The sequence below is a fragment of the Artemia sp. Qi Xiang Cuo genome, chromosome 2, assembly GCF_049724085.1.
Source record: "Artemia sp. Qi Xiang Cuo chromosome 2, ASM4972408v1, whole genome shotgun sequence".
NCBI lineage: Eukaryota > Metazoa > Arthropoda > Branchiopoda > Anostraca > Artemiidae > Artemia > Artemia sp. Qi Xiang Cuo.
Genome location: NC_142795.1, coordinates 25219129 through 25246766, shown reverse-complemented (window position 1 = coordinate 25246766; position 27638 = coordinate 25219129). Strand labels below are relative to the sequence as shown.

Genomic DNA, 27638 nt, shown 5'->3' with positions numbered 1-27638 from the left:
GACAATATTAGGAAGAAGCGGCAGAACTATTTTGGATTGCCTGCCATATACTGAAATTAATAATTTCAGTTATAAATAAACTGAAATTAAAAAAAGTATTGCCCGAAAATTTTCTTTCGGTAAAATTCTACTTTAGTTTCTTTTGGCTATCTTGGAAAGGGGCTGGGTTAGGAAAATGAAACTTTCAGGGATGGATGTACATGCTAAGGTAGGCCTAGGCTATGTCCCGGGAAGGTACTTTGAAGTACCTACCTCCATTCATCCCTATCCCCCTCTATATAATGGTAAATTGCTGCACATTACTAGTTGTTTTAGCTCATATTTCATCCTATATTACTATCATAATTATAAATATTTAAAAAAAGCTTCTAAAGTAGAATTTTAGAAAATTTTGAGTTTGGGGGGAAGGGGGATTTCAAAAACCTCTTCCTGTGATATAACGTGTCCTCTGAAGTCGATTCTGATGTTTTTAGCACTCTATATTTTAATGCTTTAGAAATATTTTAAAATCTTCTAAAGTAAAACTTAAGAAAATTTTGAGTTTGGGTGGAAGGGGGATTTCAAAAACATCTTCCCAGGACATAATTTGTTCTCTAATAATAATTCTATTATTTTTACTGGTCTATCTCTTGTCAAATTCTTTCCCTAATTAATAAAGTTTAAATGGCTTATCAACACAGAGTTGTTTGGCACCTTCATGCTACCCTTAAGGGTAAGGGGTTATGATAAGCAAACTTGTGACATCACAATAAACCCGGTTGCATTATACCATAACCAAAGTCAGCATGGGTAGATAATTAAATGGCTTATAATGGAAAAAGGATTTTGGAATATATTTTAATTAACAAGATTAAAAGCTGAAGTTGTGTAAGGTAAGCAATGATTTATAATTATGATAGTAATATAGGATAAAATATTAGCTTAAACAACTAGTAATGTGCAGTAATTTACCATTATATAGAGGGGGATGAGTGGAGGTAGGTACTTCAAAGTACCTTCCTGGGACATACCTTAGCATGTACATCCATTCCTGAAAGTTTCATTTTCCTAACCCAACCCTTTTCCAAGATAGCCAAAAGTAACTAAAGTAGGCTAGAATTTTACCTTTCTTTCTCCTGAATTTGCTTTTTTGTCTAATTGACACATTTTTATTGAAATTTGAGTATTTACTGAATGAATTTATTTGAATTAGGTTACCTTGAAAATAGTGGTAGCATAAATTCCAGTAAATTTTTACCAAATCATATTATTGACTCAATGTCTTTTTTTATGGTCTTTACAAATATAATAATCATTTTGGTCAGAAATGAATTTTAGCCCCCACCCCTATATATACCAATTCAGGGTATATATTTGCACATTAGGCAGAGGGGGAGTTTAATCTTACCTCTGATTTACATCAGAAATAAAGTTTACCCCCACCCCCCTAATGTGCAAATATATAGGCTACCCTGAATTGGTATAAATAGGGGTGGGGGTAAAAATCATTTCCAACCAAAATGATTATTATATTTGTTAAGAGCATAAAAAAGGCATCAAGTGGTATATTTCCTTTATTTGTAGTCAATAATATGATTTGGTAAAAATTTATCTAAATTCCTTGATTAGGCTAACTGGTAGGCTAGTGTTGGCAATTTGAAATAGCTAGGACACTGACCTACCTTTAGAGAAATCCTAAAACCTTTAGAATGTCATCCTTAGTCTAAATTTAACATTTCCTTGCATCCTAAATTTACTTTATCCCCCCACCTCTATAGGTCAAATATAAACTATTCCCTGAATTATATAGACCTAGGGGAGCCTATATACAATGCATTTTCCACTGTTTAGATATTATGTTATACCAATAACATTAAAAAATTTATTGGAGGCTACTTCATAGCCTAATATGCAGAATGATTATAGGCTACCAGTAGTTAACAGATTTGAACTGCAGATCCACTATATTTAATGTTCTGAAATCCATATAGGCAAGTGTGTATTCCTCTGACAAGCCTTAATGAAAGGTGGTTAGGCTACTTCTGAATATTCCATTAGTTTTGAGGTGTTTTGCTTTTAAGTTTGTGATGACTTATATTTACTAATGACAATGATGCATGTCTATAGACTTCTTTTTTGTTGATTGTGTTTGATTATACTGTTTGTCATATATGATTAGATAGGTGAGTAAGGTCAGGGTCTTGTTGATTAGAGGACAACTAGCCCTGTTCCATGCCCTTTTTTCTCCAAAGTCATCCAATCAAAATTTGAGATAGCCATTGGTTTAGTGGAGTTGAAAATAATTATGCCTTTGGGGATAATGTAAACCCCATAGTTGAAAATAATTATGCCTTTGGGGATAATGCAACCCCCACAGCCCCTGGGGAAAGGGTTGTAATTTATAAAATTTGTGCATTGTGTATGTATAGTATTTTTTATTAGGATATATACTAACATTACCTAGGGGAAGTTCTGGGGGTAAACTTTCCAGGTGAAATTTTACACTGAGGGAACTTGTCAGAATTCTTATACAAGATTGTTTTGATTTGTCTTACTTTCTCCTTGCCGACTCAATTTAACATGTGAAGATATTCTAGGGGAATTGTCTAGAGGAACCTGTCAGTGGGTTGCAAGTGTCTGGATGACTTTCTGCTGGGGGGGGGTCCAGGAAACATTTTCTATGTAGGGCTTGTAATATCAGAGAAACATAATTTCCAGCATGATTTGAAAAAAAAAATCAGAAATTAAAGTCTTTTTTAAACAAGAGTGTGCTTAGAAGAATTTTTCAGGCAAAATTGTCTGCTAGAAATTTTCTGAGGAGAATTTTCAACAAGGATAGAATTGTTTTGGTGGGTGTTTCTTTTATGGGAGGAACTTTCCATGGAGAGGAAGCTGGATTTCCAGCATTGTTTGAAAAATTGTCAGAAATTAAATAAAAAAATTAAAGTTTGAAAGTATGGTAACTGAAAGTAAGGCGCAACATTGAAACTTGGAACACATAAATTATTCTTCCTCCTCATTACTTTGCTCTTTACAGTAAAGTCTGATTTGTTGTTGCAATTCTTTAAGAATGGCTGCTGAAACACAAGGGCCAGTTAATTAGAATAAGAAGCTTTTTAAAAGCACCAAAAACTTTAGCATGAAGAGCAAGGGATTGAGGAGGGGGCAACCCCCTTCAAGTGCAGGATAATTTCTGTTTGTTTTAAGTTTTAATGTTGCCTTTTACTATTAGTTGAAAAACTTTTTTTTATTTAATTTAGCTTAAAGCTTACCACTTTAATATCAGAACTGTTTCAATACAGAGTAATGATGTAAGTGTGACTTTTATTGCAAGGATTAAACAAAGTAAAAGTGTCACTTTGTCATTAGGCATGTATGCTAGAACATACTACATTGATTTTGAAAAGCACCTTTTTTGTGTCTTCATTAAAAAAAAAAACCAGAAAAACTATTGTATCCCTTTGTTTTCATGAATTGGTACCCCTGGAAAATCTTAAAAGTATTAACAAGGGAATCTACCTAGCTGGGCAACAAACAACCATTGAAGCCTTTCGTATGCCCATTACATTGCTTTTTATCTCAATAGATCCTTAGTTTCAATGAAACTTTAAAGGAAAAGAGGAGGGAAAGGCCAGATACTAAAACGTATAACTATGCTTGACAAAAACTTGGGTATTGTAATTTTGATAATTTCAAACATTGAATTAGTCCTTCTTTTGGGAAGTGTTTCTTTGTAATTTGCTCTTTAGCTTATGTTGCTGCTGCCCAGGGTGCTTGCCACCCTAGATCCTGTCCTGAGCACTGATGATAGGGGATTTGATTTGCTAAATAATGAACTTTCTTAGGTGATGGATAAAGATACACCAAAAGAACATGAGGTAATAGAGCAGTTTGATAGCTCAGCAAAAATCTCAAGAGCTGCATATGAACAGTTAGACCCTTTGTCAAGACTGCTTGCAACACCTAGACATGAAAGTTAAGCAGCAGCCAGCTTTAAGTTAGATGAATTTGTGTTTTTGCCACCTCGACCAAAGAAACCCAAGAAAGAAAAGGCAGACGGGGAGTCAAGCTCCACTTTAGGGCAGGGAGACCCAGCTGAACTACAAAAAATGAAAACAAAGAGGAAACTTGAAGAAGAAGAAAGAGAAAAAATGCAGTAAGTTTAAAATAATTAATTTTTGGTGTACAGTATTGCAACTTTATGCTAGTATTAGATCATTTGATTAAATGATAACTTGAATAATGATTACTCACTACTTCTTTGGTGTTTTGCAGCCTAGTAACCAATCTGATTTTGCATTAAACAGTTTTCTATTGAATGTTGTGTTTCAAATATTCTTAGCAAAAGCTTACTAATCAGTCAATGTATTGTTTGGTTTCAATAATTAATATCCACCAATTTTTTTTAACTAAGCAACATTGAAGGAAAATTTTCCCCTAGTCTGCTTGATAGACATTCCCTACCTGTTGGGAAAACTCTTCAGCTAAATTTATTGCTTTGAAGAATTTTTGGCTAGAATTCTGGTGATTTTTTGTCAAGGAGAGCTTATTTTTACTACAAAATATTCTCATGATAAAATTGTAATAGAAATAGATTCGGATTGAAATAACGCTAATTATTTTAAATATGTTTTCTTGGTTGTAAGTATGTTTGATTCCTCTCTAGGGTATTAGTATCCAACTTCACTGAAGACCAGCTCAACAGATATGAAATGTATAGAAGGTCTGCATTCCCAAAAGCTGCTATTAAAAGGGTAAGTTATTGTCATGTTTATTACAGTTAGCCTTCTAGAAATATGTTTATGAATAGAGAAAGTTTTCTATAAACATGGTTTACTTTGTTATACCCCCCTCCCATCTACCAATCTAAAATTTATGTCCAATTTTTGCAGGGTTTTTTTCAGGATGTTTTGCTTGGTAGCATTTTTGCTCTCTTTGGATCAGCATAATTATTTTGAGGTATAAACTGACCCTTTATTACCGTAAATTGCAGCTAGGAGCAATCTAAGGATTTCTCCTTGTAAAGCTCTGGAATGGTGACTAGTTGTTTGCAGGTTCACTGGTGACTAGATTTTGTTCCATCTTTGATAGCATCCCAATTGAGTTTACACTCTCTGGAGGACATTTCTCTCTGGCATGATTTCTTTTGTACTTTTCAGCAATTGGTTTTCATTATTCTGCTATGTGCTGGGGGGGATCCCCCCAGCCCTGTTTCTCTCTCTCTTTCTCTACCAATTCAAAATTTCTGTCCAATTTTTGCAGGCTACTTCTAGATTTTTACCAGGTTTTTTAAGGATTTTTTGTTTGATAGCATTTTTTCTCTTTTTGTATCAGTGCAATTATTTTTAGGTATAAAACAACCCTTTGTTGTGGTATGATCTCTTTTATACTTTCAAAGGGTGCTAGAACTCACAATTTAGCAGTCCAATTCTCTATGAGGGATCCATTGGGATACAGGGCTCATCAGATTTGATTGTACAACTAAGCAGACAGGTGTGCTAGCATTAGTCTTTTATTTAACTTGTTTTAAGTAGTTTTCCTCAACTCGCCTTCTTTTTTGTATCGTTTTTGTCACTTTTTTTTGTTTCTTTGCCACATAAATTTATTAAATTTGTGAGCCAATTTTGGACCACCTCCCATTGTTCAGTTACTTTCAAATTTGATCAGTATATGCAATTGACCTGTCAGCAAAATAAGACATCGAACTCCTCCCTCTTGTATACTCCCCGAACAAAACAAGATGCACAGGTGATTGGACACAGCAAAAAGTATAAAACAAACACTATTATGTCATACTTGATAATGCAGTGGTAAAAACACTTGCCTGTGGCCACGATAACGAGAAGACTAAAGACCTTAGTTTGAAAGTAGACTAAAAAGTCAAAAATAATAATAATTAAAAGATTCAACTCGTTTTCAGAATGGAATAAATTGTAGAAAACAACTTTATCTCGAGATTTTATGAACATAAGTGAAACAAGAGGTGGAAAACAGATTGGGCTTTACTTTGTGCATTTTTACTCGTTTTCCTCAACTAACAGTCTTCATCATGTATGCATTTATAACTTGGATCAATTTAATATTTTTATTACGTAAAGTCCAATCCATTTTGCATCCCTCATTTTACTTTCATTCATAGATTCTTGAGGACAAATTATTTCCTAATGTTTAGTCCATTTTGAAACTGACCTTTTTTTCAAAAAATATATATTTATTATTGTAATGTCTTGTTACCATGATTCAAATCTAAATAAAAGCAGTCATGGTAATAGTCATGCAATTTTGTTTTCTTTTATAATGACAGGAAAAAAAACCACTCAGTTTTCAGTATTCTGCTAACACCCCCCCCCCCCCCTCTCTCTCTCTCTCTCTCTCTCTCCTCTCTCTCTCTCTCTCTCTCTCTCCCTCTCCCTCTCTCCCTCTCTCTACCAATTCAAAATTTCTGTCCAATTTTGTAGGTAACTTCAAGATTTTTTGCAGGTTGGGCATTATGTTTTTATTTAACTTGTTTTAAGTCGTTTTCCTCAACTCATCGACTTTTTTGTATCGTTTTTTTGTCCTTTTTTTGTTTCTTCGTCACATAATTTTGAGAGCCATTTTTTGGACCACTTCCAGTTGTTCAGTTACTTTCAAATTTGATCAATATATGCCATTGCAAGGGCAGTGAAATAAAACATCAAACTCCTCCCTCCTTATACTCCCCAAATGAAACAACATTGACTGGTGATTGGGCGCAGAAAAAAGTATAAAACAAACACTATTATACAATACTTAATAATGCAGTGGTAAAAACACTTGCCTGCGGCCACGATAACTTAGATTTGAATCTTAAATAAGATGCATTTTTGTCTAAGAGAAGACCAAAAGTCCTTAGTCTGAAAGTATACTAAAAAGCCAAAAATAATAGCAATAATAAAAAATTCAACTCGTTTTCAGCATGGAATAAAAAGTAAAAAACATCTTTATCTTGAGAATTTACGAGTATAAGCGAAACAAGAGGCAGAAAACAGATCGGGCTTTGTGCATTTTTACTTGTTTTCCTCAACTCACAGACTTTTGTTATTTATGCATTTATAGCTTGGATCAATTCAATATCCATGTTATGTAAAGCCACTTTTTAGTCTATTTTGAAATAGAGCCTTTAAAAGAAATATATATATTTATTAATGTCATGTCTTTTTTCCATGATTAAAATCTAAATAAAAGTGTTTGTGGTAATAGTCGTGCATTTTTGCTTTCTTTTATAATGAAAGCAAAAAAAACACTCAGTTTTTAATATTCTGTTATGTGTTTATTATGTTTAGACTGTAGAGGCTTAACATTATTACATTATTAAACGTTCTCGGACTTTCTTATCGAACTATCCGCTCAATTTTTTTTTCTTTTTTCAAATGCATAGATTTCTTTGACTGTTTCGAATAAAAAAAAATCTCGTTTTTCTTTAGAAAATTACAGATTACCCGTACAAAGCTATGTTTTTTGTGTTTTTTTATGGCCATACGGAAAGTTCCCCTATTTCAATTGGTTCAAGATCTACCTGGACAAAGCAATCTGCCCTGAACCACAAATGCCTGCTTGTATAGAGGCATAGAAAAATACTGGTTATACACTCACAGCAGGTTCGGTTAGCTGTGAACACATATATGCTAATGCCTGTCATACCGAAACAAAATTTTGCTCTTTCTTAAATAAGAGAAAAAATATCTTAGCTTAAAGTAGAATAAAATAAGAAAAAAATGTATGATAATTAATTTGTGAACGAATTCCGTATTATCAATTGAGTCAATCTTTTACAGTGCATTGGGTAGAGCTAGGTGAATCAAGTTGTATTAGCTAGTTCGAGTGCGATTGAATTGTATTAGGTTTGAGCTGCAATTTTCAGGAAAAATCTGAAATATTGTATTTTTGTGGATAGAATGCTAATATATCATCTTTGGGATTCCTGGAAACGTTTCATTCAGTGGTGCAATTTTCTCAAAATTGCACCCCTTTTTGAAGGTGTTTTCTTTTTTTTGTAGAATAATTTTAATTTGCTCATATTATTATCTATTGATAGGATAGGTTTGAAATTTAATAACTTTTACATATTAGGGATCAAGGTTAGCTTCTCCTGATGTACCTTTTGTTTCCAGATTTTTGTTTTTCAAGCTTTTGATTACTATTGACGTGTGTTGCTGTCTACTTACCGTCCTTTCCCATGAATGGTCTGTTTTGCGTTTTCGTGAAGTATTTTCTTTTCATTACAGTTAATGCAGAATATTGCCATGTGCTCTGTTTCACAGAATGTTGTTATTGCCATGGCTGGTATAGCAAAAGTTTATGCTGGTGAAATTGTTGAAGGAGGTGAGTAAAACACATTCTAATTGAGATTGAAAATAATTTCTCGAGATTTTAGTCCTGTAGTGATTTAAGTAAATTAAATTTCGAGCAGTAACTTAAGCAGGTTTTTTTTATAAGGGGAGAGGAGGGTGAAAAAACAAAATAAGTAGGAAACTTTCACAATAAATATGTTAAGTTACAGGGCTAGTCATAAAATTTTGAGATATCAAAGGGGGCGTTAGTCCAAAAACCCCTTCTTTATAACACTTACCCACCTGCCTTCAATATAAAATTGCTAGAACATCAGTGACTAAAACCAGTGATGTTGTTTGGGAGGGGTATTTGGCCCCCATCCAATAATTTGAAGAAAAAATATATTATATAGCTCATGCCCTTGAATCTCCGAATGTGGAACCCTCTTGACTCTCCCCTGGAACCCTCATAATTTTTGAACTGTTTCTCTTTTTTTATTTCTTTTGCCATATTTTTAGCGCGATGTTGACTTGTTATAGGTTATATTGGCATTTCTTCGATTTTCTCAGTTGTTTGCTTTTTATTTGCGAAGTGTCTAAATGAGTGTTCAGAACATTTATGGAAAGGATTTTTTTTCAAAAGCTCATCGTCTTTAAATGTTTTTCGTTGGTTCAAGTGCTAAGAGCTGCAAAAAATTAGGTAGTTCCAGAGGATTATAACTGTTAACAAAACTATGAATTTATTTTGTTTTCAAAAATTTTATACATGTTTAATAATGTCTTTGGATTCATCTTCCTTTGTCGCTTCCCTCACATCTTTATGGTTTGAAGAAAAGTGTTGTTCATTATTGCAAATCTGTGCGTAAAGTATATACCATATTAGTTTGTCACCATGTTCAATGTGTCTATACTTTTCTGTGCACTCTAGAATGACCTAATTTTGCTGTTTGTTTGTTTATGTTTTTTTTATTATTATAATTTCTCTTTGGTAACTGCGTAATAATAATTTAGCTGCGCAGGTGCGTCACTATCCTCGTGCTAATGAACACGATTCGCAGGCCTAATAATGGTAAATTTTTCAGAGAATGCCACTACATTCCCCCACTATCCTTACTGTAACTTTGTTATAGAACTAAAATTTTGTTCTTCGTATCTTTGTTTTTCCAAAAATATTTTTTTCGTGTTTGCTATGATTTATTTTTATTTATTATACTGTTTTGGAACTAAAGTGGGTCACTTCGAATTAGTAAACGGGTCACTTGGTGACCCGTTGATCATAGGTTTTCAATCCCTGCTAATACTACCCTGCCCCCCACCCCTTCGATTTTAAAAGGGGCTTCTTAAGAAATACTGGCTTTTTGTAATTTGTATTTTAGTTAAGGTTTCTGCCTAACTCACTTAAGATGTATATCATTTTCTTATAGTGTTTAAATTTTGAAAGAGTAGTTATAGTTAATGGCTTCAGCCTCTGAATAAATTTTTTTTTTCAGCCGACAATTTTGTAGGAATAAGCTAAAAAAATGCAAATGTAAAAAGAAGAACCAAAAAAGTTCTTGGTTGTATGATTGTAATGGAATTCAACTCTAAAACTGAGATTTTTGTGCGCAAAGCAACTACAAATTGGATACACTTAAATCCGCCTTTAATGGATCTGTTAAATAAAGCAGAAAAAAAAATTCAACTGAAAGTAAGGGGCAACATTAAAACTTAAAACGAACAGAAATAATTACGTATATGAGGGGGGTCGCTTCCTGGTCAATACCTTTCTCTTTACACTAAAGTTCGAATTTTGTCCCAATTCTTTAAGAATGACTCCTAAATCACAAAGGCTGTTTAATTAGAATAAATAGCTCTTTTAAAAGTACTATAATAAGCTTTAGCGTAAAAAGCGAGGTATTGACGTGGGAGAACCCCCCTCGTATACGTAATAATTTTTGTTCGTTTTAAGTTTTAATGTTGCTCCTTACCTTTAGTTGAAAAAACTTCTTTTTTTTATATAATTTCTGATCGTTTTGTAAATAATTCTGGAAAATCCTGCTCCCCTCCATGGGAAATTTTCTTCCTCCATGGAAAGATCCTCCCACGTAATCCCACCTAACCCTCCCCCCACCCACCTCACCAGAAAAATCCCCTTTTGAAAACGTCTGTAAACTTTCCAATAACCAATACTATATGTAAGCAATCGGCAAAGTTCATAACTAGCAGCCCTTCCCCCGGGGACTGTGGGGGTTTAAGTGAGCTTCACAGACATAGTTATTGGATTTTCCGACTATGCTGAAAAGGCTATCTCAAAATTTTGATCGGGGAACATTGGGGAAAAGATGAGTGTGGGAAGGTGTCTAGATGCCCTCCAATATTTTTGGTCACTTAAAAAGAGCACTATAACTTTTAATTTCCGATCAAACGAGCCCTCTTCCGATCTTTACGATCATTATTTGAAAAAAAACTATGTTTTCTAAAGAGTTAAAGAGGCTGAGTCACAAGTTCGAACCTTAAAACGTACAGGGATTTTACTACTTTAAATTCTATATATAAAAAACTTGCTCATCCGGGGAATCGAACCCGGGTCTTCCGCACAACAGGCAACAATAGTGACCACTGTACCATCAGAGACTATAGATAATTTATTTTCAGTCTCTGCAATCTATTTTCGACGCAAGCGAATAGAAAGTAAGATTTTCGTTTTTCGACAAAAAAAACTTCTGGGAAAGAGCTGGAATTTTTGGAAGCTTGCAGTCGGGCTTGTCAGGTTAAGAGGACTATTTTGATCTAATTTAATAATGAAATATTCTGCTTTTAGGAATTTTAAGAATTAACATGGGCCCTGATAGGAAAACGAGGTTTTTCGTAAATGTAAATCATAATGTAAATGTAAACGAGGTTTTTCGGTCTGAAAATATCAAAAGCTCTAACAGGTCGATTTCCGCTTCGAATGAGTCCTCATTCACCCGGATCCGTTGCCAACTGTGGCCTATAGGCGTGGCTAACAAAAAAAAAATAGTTTGATGAACATTAAGTGGGTATATTTGGTTTTTGGAAAACAGGGAAGGAGTGATCAGATTGAGCTGAAATTTTGAAGATAAGCTCCCATGCCCTAGGAAAGCTTATCCTCTAAATTTCAGCCCGATCGGACACTTTCCCCCATGAAGATAAAGTCGGAGGGGGTGAAATTTTGCATGTTTCTTAGTTTGAGCTTAGGCTACAAAATGCGATCACCGCCGTCTCTCTGCGGCCGCTAGGACCGGAAATCGCTTAACATTGTGGTGGTTCGCCTCTTTAAAGAGGCACAAGTGTGCCTCCTTGACTGGTTCGATATGGTCACCCCCGAAAAATAAAACACATCCGTGATCTTTCTTCTGGCAAAAATTCACATTTTTGTACATTGCTTGAAACCTCTACAGTATGGTTCTCTGGTGTGCTGAACCTGATGGATTGATTTTCATTAAGATCAATTGATGTTTTGGGGGTGTGTTCCTCTTTTTTCAAAAACCGGGCAAATTTTCTTAGACTCATAACTTTTGATGGGTACCATTAAATTTGATGAATTTTACATGTTTTGAATAAGCATCAAAATTCGATTCTTTGGTTGTATCTATTTTTATTCAAGACTCTGTTCCTTAGAATTTGGTTAATATTGAGCTGCATCGCTCCTTACTTACAGTTTGTTACCACAAACTGTTTGATATATCTTCATAGTTTCTGATTTGATCACCTATGTGACAGTCGTGGGTGATTTCCTATGGTTACTGACCTCCCGCAAACCGTCGTCATTTGCTTTTTGTGGAACGAGTTATCGGATCCGATTTTGAATCCACTAGAGGTGCTGCTAAAACCGTAGCTGTTATTTCCGGACCAAATTTTATTGAGTCCTTTGCCTCAAAGATTTCCGATAGAGAACGGACGTCCGGGACCATAACTTGAGCTGTTCGCTAGGTTTGGTGTAATGAATCACGCCCATTCAACTTGCTATTTGGCTAGATAATAAAAACTTCGGTGTCGACACAGCCCCCCAGGGTTCGGGGTTTGGCGTTGTAAGTTATGCCCTGGGGCATATATGGTTCTTATGGAAGGGATGCTCGTATAAACTTCATTGAGTGCTCATTTGATTGGAAATTGAAAGTTGTAGCTCACTTTTTAAGAGTCGAAATTGAAATTGTTTTTCAAAGAAAAGTAAAGGCCATTTTAAACTTGAGATCAGCATATATAAATACCTGTTAAAATTCAAACCCAAAACGACCAGAAATTACTATTAAAGAGTAAATGAAACACAAACGAACCGAAATTAAATAAACAATCATAGCAAAAAAACATACTACGAGTAATAATATAAATGAATAAATGAATCTTAAAGCGAGTAATGCTTAATTTGAATATGCAAATCAAGCTTAAAACGAAAAAAATACGTTACTATTGAAGTATAAATAAAACCCCAAACGAACCAAAATTGAATAAACAACTAATGCAAACAAACATACAATAGATACTAATATAAATGAATAAATAAATTTTAAAACGAGTGAAACTTAAATTGAATGTGCAAACCAAGCTTGAAACGAACAAAAATAACTACAATCAAGAGTTAGGGTATTGCCTCCTTCTCTCACTGTAAAAGTCTAAAACCTACTGCATCATTGGCGCTTTACTGAAAGCGAATTATATTACAAATGTTTTCTTTTGTACTTAATGTTGAAAATAAATATTACAATCACAGTAAAATTTTGAACAGAGGAGCTTTCAGCAATTAATATCTATACCGTACATCAAGTATTCAGCTTAATTTATTAGTTATTTCTAAGATTATTCAAGACGAATATAGTTTCACTACAAACAAGAGTTTGGATAATGCCCCCTTCCTTAACTGTAAAAACCTAAAGCCTACTGCGTCGTTGGCGCTTTAATTAAGACGAATAATATTACAAATATTTTCTTTTTTCAGTTCTTACAGCATAGAAAATGAAAATAAAAATTACAGTGAAAAAAATTCTTTGAACTGATGGATCTTTCAACAATTAATATCATTATATATCAAATATTCTGTTTGATCTTGTTTATACTTTCCAAGACTGCTCAAGACACGTATAGTTTTCAGTAAAGTGCCAATGACGCAATAGATTATAGACTTTTACAGCGAAAGAAGGAGGCAAAACCCAAACTCTTCTTTGTAGAGCTTTTTGTTCGTTTCAAGCAGTATTTGTATGTTAAATTTCATGTTCACCCACTTTACAGTTCATTTACTCTCTTATATTAGTCACTATTGCTTTCTTGCTTGCCATGACTGCTTACTTCATCTTTGCTTGTTTTGGGTTTCATCTATGCCCCAATGGCGAAATTTGTCGGTTTGTTTTAAGCTTGATTTGTATATTCAACTTAAGCTTTACTCCTTTTGACATTTATATCATTTATATTAGTACCTGTTGTATGTTTTTTTTACTATGATTGTTTATTTAATCTCTGTTCATTTTGGGTTTCATTTATTCTTTAATAGTAATTTCTGGTCCTTTTGGGTTTGAATTTTAACAGGTATTTGTATCTCCTGATCTTAAGTTTCCAAAGGCGTTTACTTTTCTTTGAAAAACTTTTTTTACGGAAAGTTTTTTTTTAACTAATCTCGGGAAACGCTGGCTTTCGCTTTTAAGTAAGCTTGATTTGTATATTCAACTTAAGCTTTACTCCTTTTGACATTTATTTATTAATAAAATGTATCTTAAGCAACACCTGCTTAAGATACATCTTATTTTGTTAGAGCATCGGAATTTATGAGAGTAGTGATAATTTTGGTTGAATTTTCAACCACCCCGTAAAATATTTTTTAGTCAACATAATTCTCTACGACGCAGCTTCAAAAACAGCTACACAATAAAATAGCCAGTAAATTAGTTTGGATGTGGTATTACGCAATAAACATCAGACAATGGCTTAAAACATTAATACTTGGCAAATGTTCTCAGTTTTCCAGCTGTTGCTGGGACAGAGTTTCTGCGCGTTATAGCCGGCAAAGGCTACGTGATGTCTCCTGATTTCCTAATAATGGTTACGAAATAAGCCGGCATATTACCTTTTTTTTCGTTTGTTATTTTTCGTGAAGCACGTGTAACTGTTTTGTTTTGGTCGTAAAAAAGATAATTGTTGGTGGTCCGTAGCTTTGGTTGTGAAATATATTTGTTACGAAATGAAAATTAGGTATCTGCCTTATTTGAGATATTACGTTGATCTGCTTCCGTGCTCTACTAAGAAAAAGGTTGAGACATCCATGTATAAAAATCCATGTAATTAAAGTATATGTCAAACCAGTGAAAACCTCGTAGAAACAACCCATAGTGTGAAATTTTCGTATTCTAGCTGAGCAACAGGGCCGGGTCAACCGGGTGCGAGGCCCCCTCAATGCATTAAATTTTAAGCAACATTCAGATTCAGAACATATGTAACTGTATATATAGGCTATATATATATATATAATATATATATATATATATATATATATATATATATATATATATATATATATATATATATATATATATATATATATATATATATATATATATATATATATATATATATATATATATATATATATATATATATATATATATATATATATATATACGGCTACGCGACAGGCATTTATAGATTGATTCTAATTGACACTTGGCTTCTATCCGAGCCTGTTGCCCCATTAAAGCAACAGGTTGCTTTAGACCATTCTCCACTTCTCGCATTCTCATGTAACCTTTAGCTTAGTTGTTTGTGTATCGCAATATTTCTTCCAAAAGTTTCCATTGGATTTCGAGAGATCCCATAATTTAAAGGATGAGCAAGGTGTCCTTCAAAAGCTTCATCGGGGTCTAAAAAGTGCATTTGGCCATATGAATGTATCGAAATTACTTTCAGGGTTCTGTAATGGATGTGCCGCTAAAGGGCAGAGGCGGTGGCGTTCGGTTGAATTTGAATGAATTTTGCGGCAATTCTTAATTGTGTCAAAAACGCATCCATGATCTTTCTTCTGACAGGAAAAAAAAAATACAAAATTCCACATTTTTGGACATAGGAGCTCTGAATCTCTACAGTAGGGTTATCTGATACGCTGAATCTGATGGTGTGATTTTCATTAAGATTCTATGACTGTTAGGGGGTGTTTTCTCCCTTTTTTGAAAATAAGGCTAATATTCTAAGGCTCGTAACTTTTGATGGGTAACACTAAACTTGATGAAATTTATATATTTGAAATCAGCATAACATCCGATCCGATCTGTGTGTGCTCCCTTTTAATTAGATATCATGGATCTTATTGAATGCCACGGCGAATCTATTATTTTGTTTCTACCAGATTTGTATTTTCTTGATGAATAACGAAGAAGACCAGCGTCCAGTCAGCGACTTGCGAAGTTTTTAACTCATGAATAGGCCCGAATCTGTTGTAACTTCAAGCTGGGATTTGAGAAAGACTGATGAAAATATTAATGTTTGTGGTCAACATTGATCGCACCGGCGGTGCGCCGCCAACATCTCACTGACGGCAGCGCGGAAAAATCATCGGTGGCTTGCCGGCGACACGCCATCACTGCTATTTTTGGCCCTACCGCCGCCGACCTTCTCTTATCGGCACGGCACTGGGGTCTAAAGACAGCGTCACTTATTAAAACAGAAACAAAAATATGTGTTTTTAGAGGTTAGCTTGGATAAAATAATTCACCGAATAGAAGTAAAATAATAATTCATGAAAACAAACGGTAAAGTGCATTCCACTCTGCTTATTCTTTTTTATTTTATTTTTTTTGTGTGAAAATCGATTTGTGCTCAAGCAGGGTCGAAAGAAAGGCGATTGGAACGATTGGGTCCAATCGGGCCCTGCGTTTCAAAGGGCCCCACCCTTGCGTCAAAACGAACAATTTTTTTCGGCATTGTAAAATAGCATATTCTTGACAATTCCAGTAAGCGTTGCTTTTGGAGAGAGATCATTTTCCAGGCTAAAACCAATAGAAAAGTATCTTATATGAACAATGAATCAGGATAGTGGGCGAAACCGCGAATGGCTCATTAAATCAGTTATGGTTCCTTAGATCGTACTATATCCTACTTGGATAACTGTGGTAATTCTAGAGCTAATACATGCACAATAGCCCCAACTTCACATTGTTTGGTTTAGCAATTATGCCGATTGAACATGAAGACTCAAGGAAATTAGATTTCCAATCAGTTTTAGGAGAATTTGTTGAACAAAAAATTAGAAATATGTTAATTTACGTAATCAGAATCGGTGATGTAAATTTCAAAAGATATTTTCAGCAGCTTCAGAATATGTCGAGGACAAAAAAATAGTTAAAGCAATCTTAAAATGGGAACAAAAAAGGACAAAAGGGGACAAAATCGTAAGCTCAAAACGAACAAACTTGACCATCAAATGCACTGTGTAAAGATAATATAAAGATAATAAATGCACTACATATATCTAATATTTATATATTGTGATCCAATGAGACAAGATCAAGAGAACTACCTGAGAAATGTAAATGTACGGGTGAAAACGAACAACCTAGCCCATCAAAAGTGACAAGACCAATCCGAGCAGCTAAGGCAAGGGGCATTGAAAAAACGTTTGAAGTAATGATAAGTAAAATAAAGAACAAAGAAATATGCAGTTAGAAGATAAGCGGCTGCGAGAATTACAAGCAACAGCAGGAATAAGAACTTGTCAAAAATGAAAGCGAAGAACAAAGAATTGTAGGGTTAGCAGAAACGTGACAGCGAGTATCAGAGAGTGTAAAAAAAATAGCAACGAAATACAAAAAATTGTGCTGTTAGAAGACAAGCGACAGTGAGAATCAGAACGAGTGAAAAATGAAAGTGAAGTAGAAAAATGGGACGGGTAAATGGTGGGAGTAAGTATGACTTTTAAATTGGACATACTTGTCCAATTTAAGAGTCATACTTACTTGTGTACTAGTTTTTGGAAAGGCACGCTTTCCTAGAGTCTCGGGCAGGTTGACCGTTGATTTTGAACTGAAAATCAAGTATTTTGCAGTAGGCGCTTTTTTCTGTTTTATCGTGCGGAAGGTATATAGAATTTTATTTTATATTATTTTTCCATTGAAACTTGTTTGTTGGTAATCCAGTTGTGGCCAAACTTAAAGCAAGATGCCATTGAATTGGATCAGAAGACTATTTTTACTTTTTTACTTCTAGAACCCATAAGAAAACATATAAAAGAAATAGGAACTTCATCGGAGGGAGTAAAAAGTCAAGCTCTGAATAAGCTTAGGTAGATGATCAGTATGCAAAGTTATGTTGGCCTCAGTCGGCATAAGTTAGCAGAATTAGTTGTAGCAGCACATATGTAAATGTGACATGTGGTTCGTCATATTTTCCACAAGTTCTTGATTTAAAAAAAAGGTACTTGTATGAAATATCCACCACAGCAATTACCCATGTTAAGAAAATAGTTCTTACTTTATAATACACACAATAATCATTGTTGTTACATTTTGCATGCAGCCCTGCTATCCTTCACCCCCACCCCCCTGGTGTGCAAATATATAGCCGAAATTATATATTTCCTATCTATGCCTCTCAGTTGTTTAACTCGTGTACCTGTAAATTGAATCAACTGTGATGCAACAAAAACTGGAAAAACAAATTGCAATGCATTGAAAATATGTATTTGCACATTAGAGGGGGGGGGGGTAAAGAATAGCGAGGCTACATGCAAAATGTAGTAACTATGGTTATTCTACATATTGTGAAGTAAGAATTGTTTTCTTAATATGGTTACTTGCTGTGGTCGATATATCATACAAGTACCAAAAACAAAAGTTGGTTCAATGTCAAAACTGGATAATTAAGTCTACGCCCATTTTATTTTATAGTCACAGTCCCCTCTTCTCTCCTCGAAGAATGATCAAGTCGTATGAATGCTCTACTCATATTTTAGATTGGCTATATATTTCTTCTAAATACACTGACCCCTTGCATGTTCTCGATGTGGATTCATAAAATACCGCTGAAACTCGAATATTAAACAAAAATGAAAGCATTTAGTAGGTTATGTTTGTTGATTTATTAAATTTCATATTGAACATATCGTCACGTATAAAATGTGCTTAATCAGTACACATGTTAATTTTTCTTAGAAGCAGAATTTGTCCTAGGATCGAGGATTAGCCAATGTTTTTACGCGGCAAAAGATTCAAACACGCAATTTAAGTTCGTGCCATTTTACATTGTTCCGAAAGAGAAAACGGAATAAATTCATAGCTTTTTTAATGAATGTAGAAAATAATGATCATCACCTTTATTGGAATGTCTTCAAAAATATCATTGTGTTTCTGTAGAAAGGTTCATTGACTTGAAAACTTTAAATTTGAGAAAAGTAGGTAAATTACCCGGATGTTTCTTTTTTATTGAGCACTTATCTATTGACACCAGCCTTGTTTTTCGATTCAAATATAAAATATTAAAGCCTGTACGCTGAATTTACATACTTATTCACATAATCTGAAATCTGCCTTTAATTTGTTTTTTCTTATTTTTGATATTCTTAATTGAAAAAATAACCTAAAAAAAGGTTTTTTAAAGAAGAGTTAAGAGCTACATTAAACCTAAGAAGAACAAAAATAAAGTCAAATACTAATTCAAGTGTAAAACGGGCATAACTTCTAATAAATTCAAACTTAAAACGAATAGAAACTACAACAAACACTAGTAGGGCTAACGCTCCCTGTGCCCTTTAAGGACCAAAACGTCATTTTCGCTTTACTGATTTTTTTTATTCCGATCTGTGTTTTATTTGTCATGAAATCAAAAAAAAAGGATGAAAATGGCCATAATAACCAAGATTACTGGAAGAATTAACGAAATTTAGATTGACAGTCTAAAATTTATCGATATTTGTTCCTGAAACTCTATGCAATATTGAATTTTGTTTACTGTAAAGTGCAAATGACTTTCTGATGCGGTAGTTTTCGTTCGTTTTAAGTTTGATTTGACTACTTATTGTAATTTATGTCATTTTGATTTATGTTCGTTTTCACGCTTGAATTACTGTTTAACTTTATTTCTGCTCGTCATAGGTTTTAATGTAGCTCTTTGTTTTTCTTTGGACAATTTCTTTTGTAGAGGAACTTTTTTAAAAATTTATTTCTGTTCGTTTTTAAGTGACTTGGTTTTTTTTTATTGGTTAATGAAAGGAATATTTGTAAAGCTTTTTTCTATTTCTCAAACAGTTCGTGGTAACGAACTGTAAGTAAGGAGCGACCCGGTTCAATAGTGGCCGAAACTCTAAAAAACGGAATGTTGATACCAACAGATATATCAAAAGAGTCGGATTTTATGCTAATTTAAAATTTATAAAATTCATTAAGTTTAGTCTTACTCATTAAAGGTTACGAACCTGACTCATTAAAGGTTACGAGCCTGAGAAAATTTGCCTCGTTCGAAAAAGCGGAAAATCCCCCTTAAAAATCATGGAATCTTAATGAAAATCACACCGTCGGATTCAGCGTATCAGAGAACCCTACTGTAGAGTTTTCAAGCTCCTGTTTGCAAAAATGTGGAATTTTATATTTTTTGCCAGAAGAAAGATGCGTGTTTATCTATTTTTTTTTATTTTTTTTTTCAGGGGTGATCGTATCGACCCAGAGGTCCTAGAATATCAGGAGAGGGCTCATTGGAACGAAAATTAAGTTTTACTGCTTTTTAAGTGACTCCCAAGCCCCTTTTTTCTCAAACCGTTTAATGAAATTTTTGAGATAGCCATTTTGTTCAGCATAGTTTAAAGGTTGATTAGCTTAGCTATGCCTTTAAAGATATCATGACCCCCCACAGCCCCTAGGGAAAGGTCTTTAAGTTACAAAATTTGCCCATTGTTTACATATAGTATTTGTTATTGGAAAGTATGCATACATTTTTCGGGTAAGGGGGGGGTGAATTTTCTGCTGGTGGGATTTTCCACGGGGAAGATTTTTCCATGGAGATGGAAGTTTGTAAGGAGCGAATTTTTCAAGAAAAATTTTATACTGTGGGAATTTGTCAGAATTCCTATACGAAATTCGTCTTATGTCTTGCTTTCACTTTGCCGACTCAGTTTTACGCGTGGAGATATTAAGGGTAATTATCCGGGGTGTATTTTCACCAGGATTGAATTGTCTCGAGAGTGAATCCTTTGGGAGGAGGGATTTTTTCGTGAAGGTGTAGCCAGATTTCCTGGCATTATTTAAAAAACTATCAGAAATTAAATGAAATAAACAAGTTGTTTTCCCTTAAAGTAAGAAACAACTTACATATCTGAGGGGGGTTGCTCTTCCTCAACATCTCGCTCTTTACATCAAAGTTCGAATTCTGTTTCATTTCTCTAATAAAGTCTCCTGGAAGAATATTATCGTTTAATTAGAACAATAAGAAGCTTTTTTTAAAAGTACTAAAAAACTTTAGCGTAAAGAGCGAGGTGCTGAGGAAGAGCAACCCCCCTCGTATACGTAATAATTGCTGTTCGCTTTAAGCTTTAATGTTTTTCCTTACTTTCAGTTGAAAAAATTTGTTGTTTTTTTATTTAATCTCCTCAAGAATCAAGATTTTGGCTTACTATTTTATTTTTCGGACAAAATTTCGCAATAAACTTTGAAATAAAGTATGTATATCAATATATAATAATAATGTATATGTATAATAATAAAGTAAAGTATATTTAATAATAATGTACCGTGTATAGAACTATGGATGGATGGGTGCGTGGAATATTATTCAAATAAGTGGATTAAAAATATGCATAATCTTTGGGCTTCTGTAGGGCTGAAGCCATTCTGACCGCCATCGTGTTGATTATAGACAAATATTAATCGACATTCTCCCTCAACATGCACTGAAAGTTTCAACCTAACACCCTTAGCTATTCCTGACATATTGCAGATACAATCTTTTTGACATCATGGACGCACACAGTGTCTTTTGATTTAGCTCAACATTCCCAACAACATGCCCTGGAAGTTTTAGCGTAGTGCCATCAGCTATTCGTGGAATATTGCATGAACCCTCTTTTGACAATTTAGATACATGTAGCGTCTTTCGATTTTGTTTTACATCCCCTCAAGTCTCTCTAAAAGTTTTAACTTAATACCCTATTTAGTTCCTGAGATATTGCATATATGTCATTTTGACTACCTGAATGCATTTAAATTCTCATGATTTAATTCAAAAGTTGTAGTAGTAGCAGTAGCTTTAGCTGTTGCAAGTTGTCGCATTCGCAGGTAGCCGCAGCCACAAGTAGGTGTAGTCGCGATTGCAAGTAGTCTCAGTTGCAGTACTTGTAGTAGTATGCACCTAATGTATTTTGGTTTGTTCAACATGCCCCAAAAGTTTCAGGTTTAAACCCTATGCTGTTTTTAAGGTATTGTTGATACGCCCTTTTGACAAGCTGCATGTAGTTGGTGCGTTTTGATTTAGTTCAACATCCCGCTGAAAAATTCCAGCTTAATACCCTTAGCATTTTTGGCGGCCCAATATCAAACATGTCTCCCTTCTTTCCCAATAACGATACTTATATGTAAAGAATGGGGAACTTGCATAACTTACAGGCTGTATGTCATCCTCAGAGGCATAGTTGCTAAACCTTTTAACTATTTTGAACAGAATGTCTATTTCATAATTTTTATCGGATGTCTGTGGGTAGAGGGCAGCTAAAAGGGGAGAGGGAGTTAAGCTGGTTGCCCTCCAATCACCAGAACTTTCAACTTCCAGTCGAATTGGGTCCCTCCGAACTTTCTACGACAGCTCCTTCCATATGAAGTGGCCTGGTGGAAAAAAAACGAACAAAATATAAATAAAACAAACAGTTAACTTTTAGACTGTGAAAGCTTTACATGACTTATGAATAAACAAAAAATAAACAAATTACTATGAGAGAAAGAAAATAATTGAGTTTTTTTTACTAATACAGATAAAAAAGATTACTTCAGGGGTGGCCTGAATTTTTTGGAGGAAGGAAGATAGTTCGAAAGTTTTTTTTGAGGGGGGATGGTGAAGGAGAGAGGAAGACTTCTACACAGGCTTGACAAATTTTTAACTCTTCAGCTTTGGAGATATTCGAACTCTACAGCTATTCAGCTTTTGGCTTTCTACTAGGGAAAACCGATGATCATGTAACTCTCCGTAGACAGTATCAGCAGTTAATATATAGACGGTGGGGGCTTTGAGACATATTTCTGAGCGGAATGGGGAAATTTTTAATGATTATGGAATATATTGTAAAGACTTATAAGTGGCAGCCTTGCTCATGCAGCTCTCTGAGTTTTTTAGGAATAATTTCGTTGTTTTAGTAATAATTTCATCTAGTTCTTACATTGCGCCCTTCATTTATTAAATTAAAAAAAAACATTTTTTTTCGACTGAAAGTAAGAAGCAACAGTACAACTTAAAACGAACAGAAATTATTACGTATATGAGGAGGATCTCCCCATCGTCAATACCTCGCTCTTTACGCTAAAGTTAGAATTCTTTTTTCCGATTCTTGAAGAATGACCTCTGAATCACAACGGCCGTTTAATTAAAATACATAGCTCTTTTGAAAGTACTAAAAAAAAGACTTTAGCATTAAGAGCGAGGTATTGACGAGGGGGCTAACCCCCTGATATACGTAATGATTTCTGTTCGTTTTAAGTTTTAATGTTGCTCCTTACTTTCAGCTGAAAAAACTTGTTTTTTTTTATTTAATTCCTGATTGCTTTTTAAATAACGCTGGGAAATCTGGCACCCCCTTTATGGAAAATTTTCTTCCCCCATGAAAAATTCCTCCATGGAAAGATCCTCCCATGTAACCCCCTCCCCCCGACCCCTCTCCTCCAGAAAAATCTCCTTCCCTACCCAGGGGACTGTGGGGGATTAAGTCATCCTCAAAGACATAGTTGTTAGATTTTTCGACTATGCTGAAGAATATAGTTATCTCAAAATATTAATCGGGTGACTCTGGGGGAAAATGAGCGTGGGAAGGGGCCTAGTTCCCCTCCAATTATTTTGGTCACTTTAAAAGGGCACTAGAGCTTTCAATTTCCGGTTGAATGAGTCCTTTCGCAATATTCTAGGACCACTGGCTCAATACGACCACCCCTGAAAAAAAAGAATAAACACGCATCCGTGATCTTTCGTCAAAAAATATAAAATTCTACATTTTTGCTGATAGGAGCTTGAAACCTCTACAGTAGTGTTCTCTAATACGCTGATTCTTATGGTGTGATTTTCATTAAGATACTTTGACTTTTATGGGATGTTTCTCCCCTTTTTCAGAAATAAGGCACGTATTCCCAGGTTCATAACGTTTGATGGGTAAGACTAAACTTGATAAAACTTATATATTTTAAATCAGCATTAAAATCTGATTCTTTTGATTTAACTATTGGTATCATTTTTTTTCGTTTTTAGAGTTTCGGTTACTATTGAGCCGGGTTGCTCCTTGCTTACAGTTCGTTACCACGAACTGTTTGAAAGTTTGGATGTTTTATTGAAGGTCATTGATGGATAATTTTGGATTAGGAAAATAAAATTAGGCTAATTATTGCAGAACTTCTAGCATAAGTATGATGTCGTAGGCAGAGCCGTTCAAAGGGGGTGGACAACCGGGGCAGAGGCCTAGGTGCCGTAATTGAGGGGGACGTGGCTGGGGGATTGCCCACTTTTATCAAAATTTTAACTTTGATTCGACTTTTTTGCTTATATTCGATTCGAGGGGGGGGGCTGTAATTAATTTTTCCTCGGTTACCACCAACCTTCGGAACGGCTCTGGCCGTAGGTCTTTCAAGCAATCCAGTTTAAAAATCGGAGTTCTGTGCGGCTAATATTTAATTTTGCGAATGTGAGAATGATTTGCATTTTATGAATCAGCAAAGGCACTTTCCCTCTTATTGCAATAATGGGAACAGCCTTGTAATGTCAAGTCAAACTCTAATTGCGGTATTTCACTAAAATGACGAATCGCCTTTTGTGCTAATCATGGTCCCATTGTGCTCTTGACATTGGACATTTGATACTGGATGCCTCTGAATGCTCATCTATTCATGGGTTCCTAAGTTGTTTTATTTCTTGAAGTTGAATGCTTTTACAGTTCACTCAAAAGTTCATGTTTTTTGCGATTATTTAATTCATTGCTGATTGCTGGGTGCAGGTGTAAACGATTAAGTGCATCTCACTCGCTCTCCTATGCCCACATCTGATTTTGGTTTTGTTCCTCTGTTCTGGCACCCATGCCTTGGCCATATTAATTGTAGAAAAAAAGTTTCTTTCACGAAAGTAAAGAACGCAATTGAAACTTAACTAGCAAAATTATTGCTCCAGAGTACGCAAGATATCAAACAGTTCGTGGTAACGAACTGTAAGTAAGGAGCGACCCGGCTAAATGGTAACCGAAACTCTAAAAAACTGGATTTTGATACCAATAGATACATCAAAAGAAACAGATTTTAATCCTGATTTCAAATATATAAGTTTCATTAAGTTGAAGTTTACCCATCAAAAGTTAAGATCCTGTGAAAATGTGGCTTATTTTCGATAAAAGGGAAAAAGACTCCCTAAAAGTTATAGAACCTTAATGTAAATCCCACCATTCTATTCAGCGTATCAGAGAACCCTACTTTAGAGTTTTCAAGCTCTTCTCTACAAAAATTTGGAATTTTCTATTTTTGGCAAGAAGAAAGATCCAGGAGGCGTCTTTATTTGTTTGTTTGTTTGTTTGTTTTTTTGTTTTTTTTTTTCCCAGGGGTTAACGTATAGAACCATTGGTCCAAAAAAACTGTAAGATGGCTAATTGGAACGGCAATTAAAATTTATATTTCCATTTTTAAGTTAACAAAAAAATAGATGGCAAATAGGCACCCTCCCACGCTCATTTTTTCCAAGTCATTCGATCAAAATTTTGAGATAGCCATTTTGTTCAGGATGGTCGAAAATATGATAAAAATGTCTTTTAGGATGACTTGATCCCCCAAAGTCCCCAGGGGGAGGGCTGAAAGTTATGAACTTTACTCAATGTTAACATATAGTATTGGTTATTGGGAAGTATACTGACTTTTTCAGAGGAGATTTTTTCTGGTAGGTGGGGGAAGGAGAGGGTCGGGGGCTATATGGAAGGAACTTTCCAGGAAGGAAGTTGTCATGGGGGCAGGGACATTGCTAGGAAGGGGGCGCCGGATTTCCCAGCATTATTAAAGAAAAAGATCAGGAATTAAATAAAAAAAAAACAAGTTTTTAAACTGATCAACTGATTGTGATTAAGAGGTCATTTTTAAAGAAATGGAAAAAAAATTCGAACTATAGTTTAAAGAGCAGGGTATTGACTATGGGGCGAACCCCCAAATATACGTGTTAAAAATTTATGAATATAGAAGTTCGTTACGTAAGTTAATTCTAAGTTACGTATATTTATTACTAATAAAAACGTTCGTAAATAAAATTAAACAAGTTTCTAGAAAGCCATTTAACCAAATATAATATGCAAATTTTGTTTTAATTATTCATGTACGGTGAGCCAAAATCAAAACCTGCATTAATTCAAAAACGTTCAAAAATTAAATAAAAAAAACAAGTTTTTTTAACTGAAAGTAAGGAACGACGTTAAAACTTAAAACGAACAGAAATTATTCTGTATATCAAGGGGCTGTCCCCTCCTCAACGCCTCGCTCTTTACGTTAAAGTTTGACTTTATCACAACTTTATTTTTTTTAACAATAAAAAAACTTTAGCGTAAAGACGAGGCGTTGATGAGGGGACAGCCCCCTTCATATACAGAATAATTTCTGTTCGTTTTAAGTTTTAACGTCGTTCCTTACTTTCAGTTAAAAAAACTTGTTTTTTTTATTTAATATCTACAAAACCTCGATATCAATAAAGGGTGAGTAATTAAAAAGCTTAGTATTTGGATTAATAATTTCAGAGTTATCTAATTAGTTAGGCCCCTTAAGTGCTGACTGATCTCTTTAGTTTTATTACTTGTTTTAATCAAGGGCTATAATTTTTTTTTAACTACATGGTGTCAAAGCATTTATTAGAATCTTTAGGAACTCTGTCTGGAAGGAAGACAAATGTCCTAGAAAAAATATGAAAATTGAAAAAGAAGCAAAGAAAAAGTTTTATTAAAAGTAAAGAAAATAAAAAATAAGCAAATTTTTCATAAAGAAATCGAATAAATAGGACAATATACTTTACTTGCTGATTAGATTCCTCAAGGATAGCTACAGCAGTGAGAACCAAATCATATTCACTGTTTCTTGGTGCCATGTTTTGTAAATTCAAAGCTTTTGTGAATGATGATTGTGACCGTTTTCTGCAGTGATGTTACATCACATTATAACAAACTAAAGTTGCATTACGGAGAGGCAGTTTTCAATGTGAAGAAACATAAACGTAAGACCCGTAACATGAAACGTAACAACCTTAGCATTAAACGTAAGGATCCTTAAATTTCAAGAACTATGTGTAAGGAGCGACTCGGGCTAGTATTAGTAACCGAAATTCTATAAAAAGTAATTTTGATAGCAATTAATAAACCAAAACAATTGGCTTTTTATGCTGATCAATTAAAAAAAAGTGTTACCGATGAAAGTAAAGAGCAAAGTTGAAACATAAACCGAACAAAAATAACTGCTTCTCGATTTATGCAATATTTATTTATTTTTTTTTTGTGAAAAACTGTTTCAAACAACTGGTTCATGACATTTCCCTATATTTGTAGAATTCTGAAAAACAAGCCCTTTACTGAAAACACAAAACCAACGCGCCAAAACAGGAATGAATACAGGAAAATCTCTAAGTGGCTCGCTAAAAAAAGGAATAACTCATAAAGTTAATAGCCTTTATTAGGCCATGAAATCACTAAATTTTACGACACAATTTTAACTTTCGAGAAAACTTAAGGAAGCTTGTTTTCAGTAAAGCGCTAGTTCTTCAGAATTTTGCAAAAATAGGACTAATAGATATTAATCTGCTAGGCGATACTGTTCTTGAACATCGAAAATTTGTTGTAAACCACCTTTTTTCTATTACACGTAAATTAGAGCAATACATTGCGTGTTTTCCTTGCTGTCGTACTGTACTGTGTATGAACTGCAGTGTGGCGCTGCTGTGCCATATGTATGCGTATTCTTTCACGTGAAAACACGTTTGTTTATAACTTAAATCTGTCTTATGTAGCCTATTTTTTAGCTATTGACGTTATGGAACAATTAGGAGAAGAAGGTCCGATTCAGCCTAAACATTTGAGGGAATCCGTTCGAGTATTGAGGTCTAAAGGATCTGTTCACGGAGGAAAGCCAAAGAGATTAAGACGATTCGCGTAGAATTATTTATTTTTTTGTGAAATATTTATTTTTATTTAATAAAGAATGATAACTGCTG

At 34.3% G+C, this 27638-nt stretch overlaps 1 protein-coding gene across 2 annotated transcripts; it reads left to right on the top strand.

Moving 5' to 3' along the window:
• On the top strand, positions 1-27638 carry Taf11 (TATA-box binding protein associated factor 11). 2 transcript variants are annotated; one of them, XM_089099915.1, is made up of 5 exons: positions 1-95; positions 3825-4135; positions 4646-4733; positions 8226-8322; positions 27447-27638. In XM_089099915.1, exons 2-5 carry the CDS (start codon positions 4089-4091, stop codon positions 27578-27580), a joined length of 366 nt encoding a protein of 121 aa, XP_088956041.1. In that variant the 5' UTR covers positions 1-95; positions 3825-4088; the 3' UTR covers positions 27581-27638. The 2 variants fall into 2 exon arrangements, with proteins under 2 accessions (XP_088956041.1, XP_088956048.1); XM_089099922.1 differs by having other exon boundaries at positions 31-119.

Coding starts and splice junctions, on each gene's coding strand:
- Taf11 (XM_089099915.1), top strand. CDS start 4,089: ATGAAAACAAAGAGGAAACTTGAAGAAGAAGAAAGAGAAAAAATGCA. Junction 4,734..8,225: donor CAAAAGCTGCTATTAAAAGG/GTAAGTTATTGT, acceptor TTTTCATTACAG/TTAATGCAGAATATTGCCAT. Junction 8,323..27,446: donor TGGTGAAATTGTTGAAGGAG/GTGAGTAAAACA, acceptor CCTATTTTTTAG/CTATTGACGTTATGGAACAA.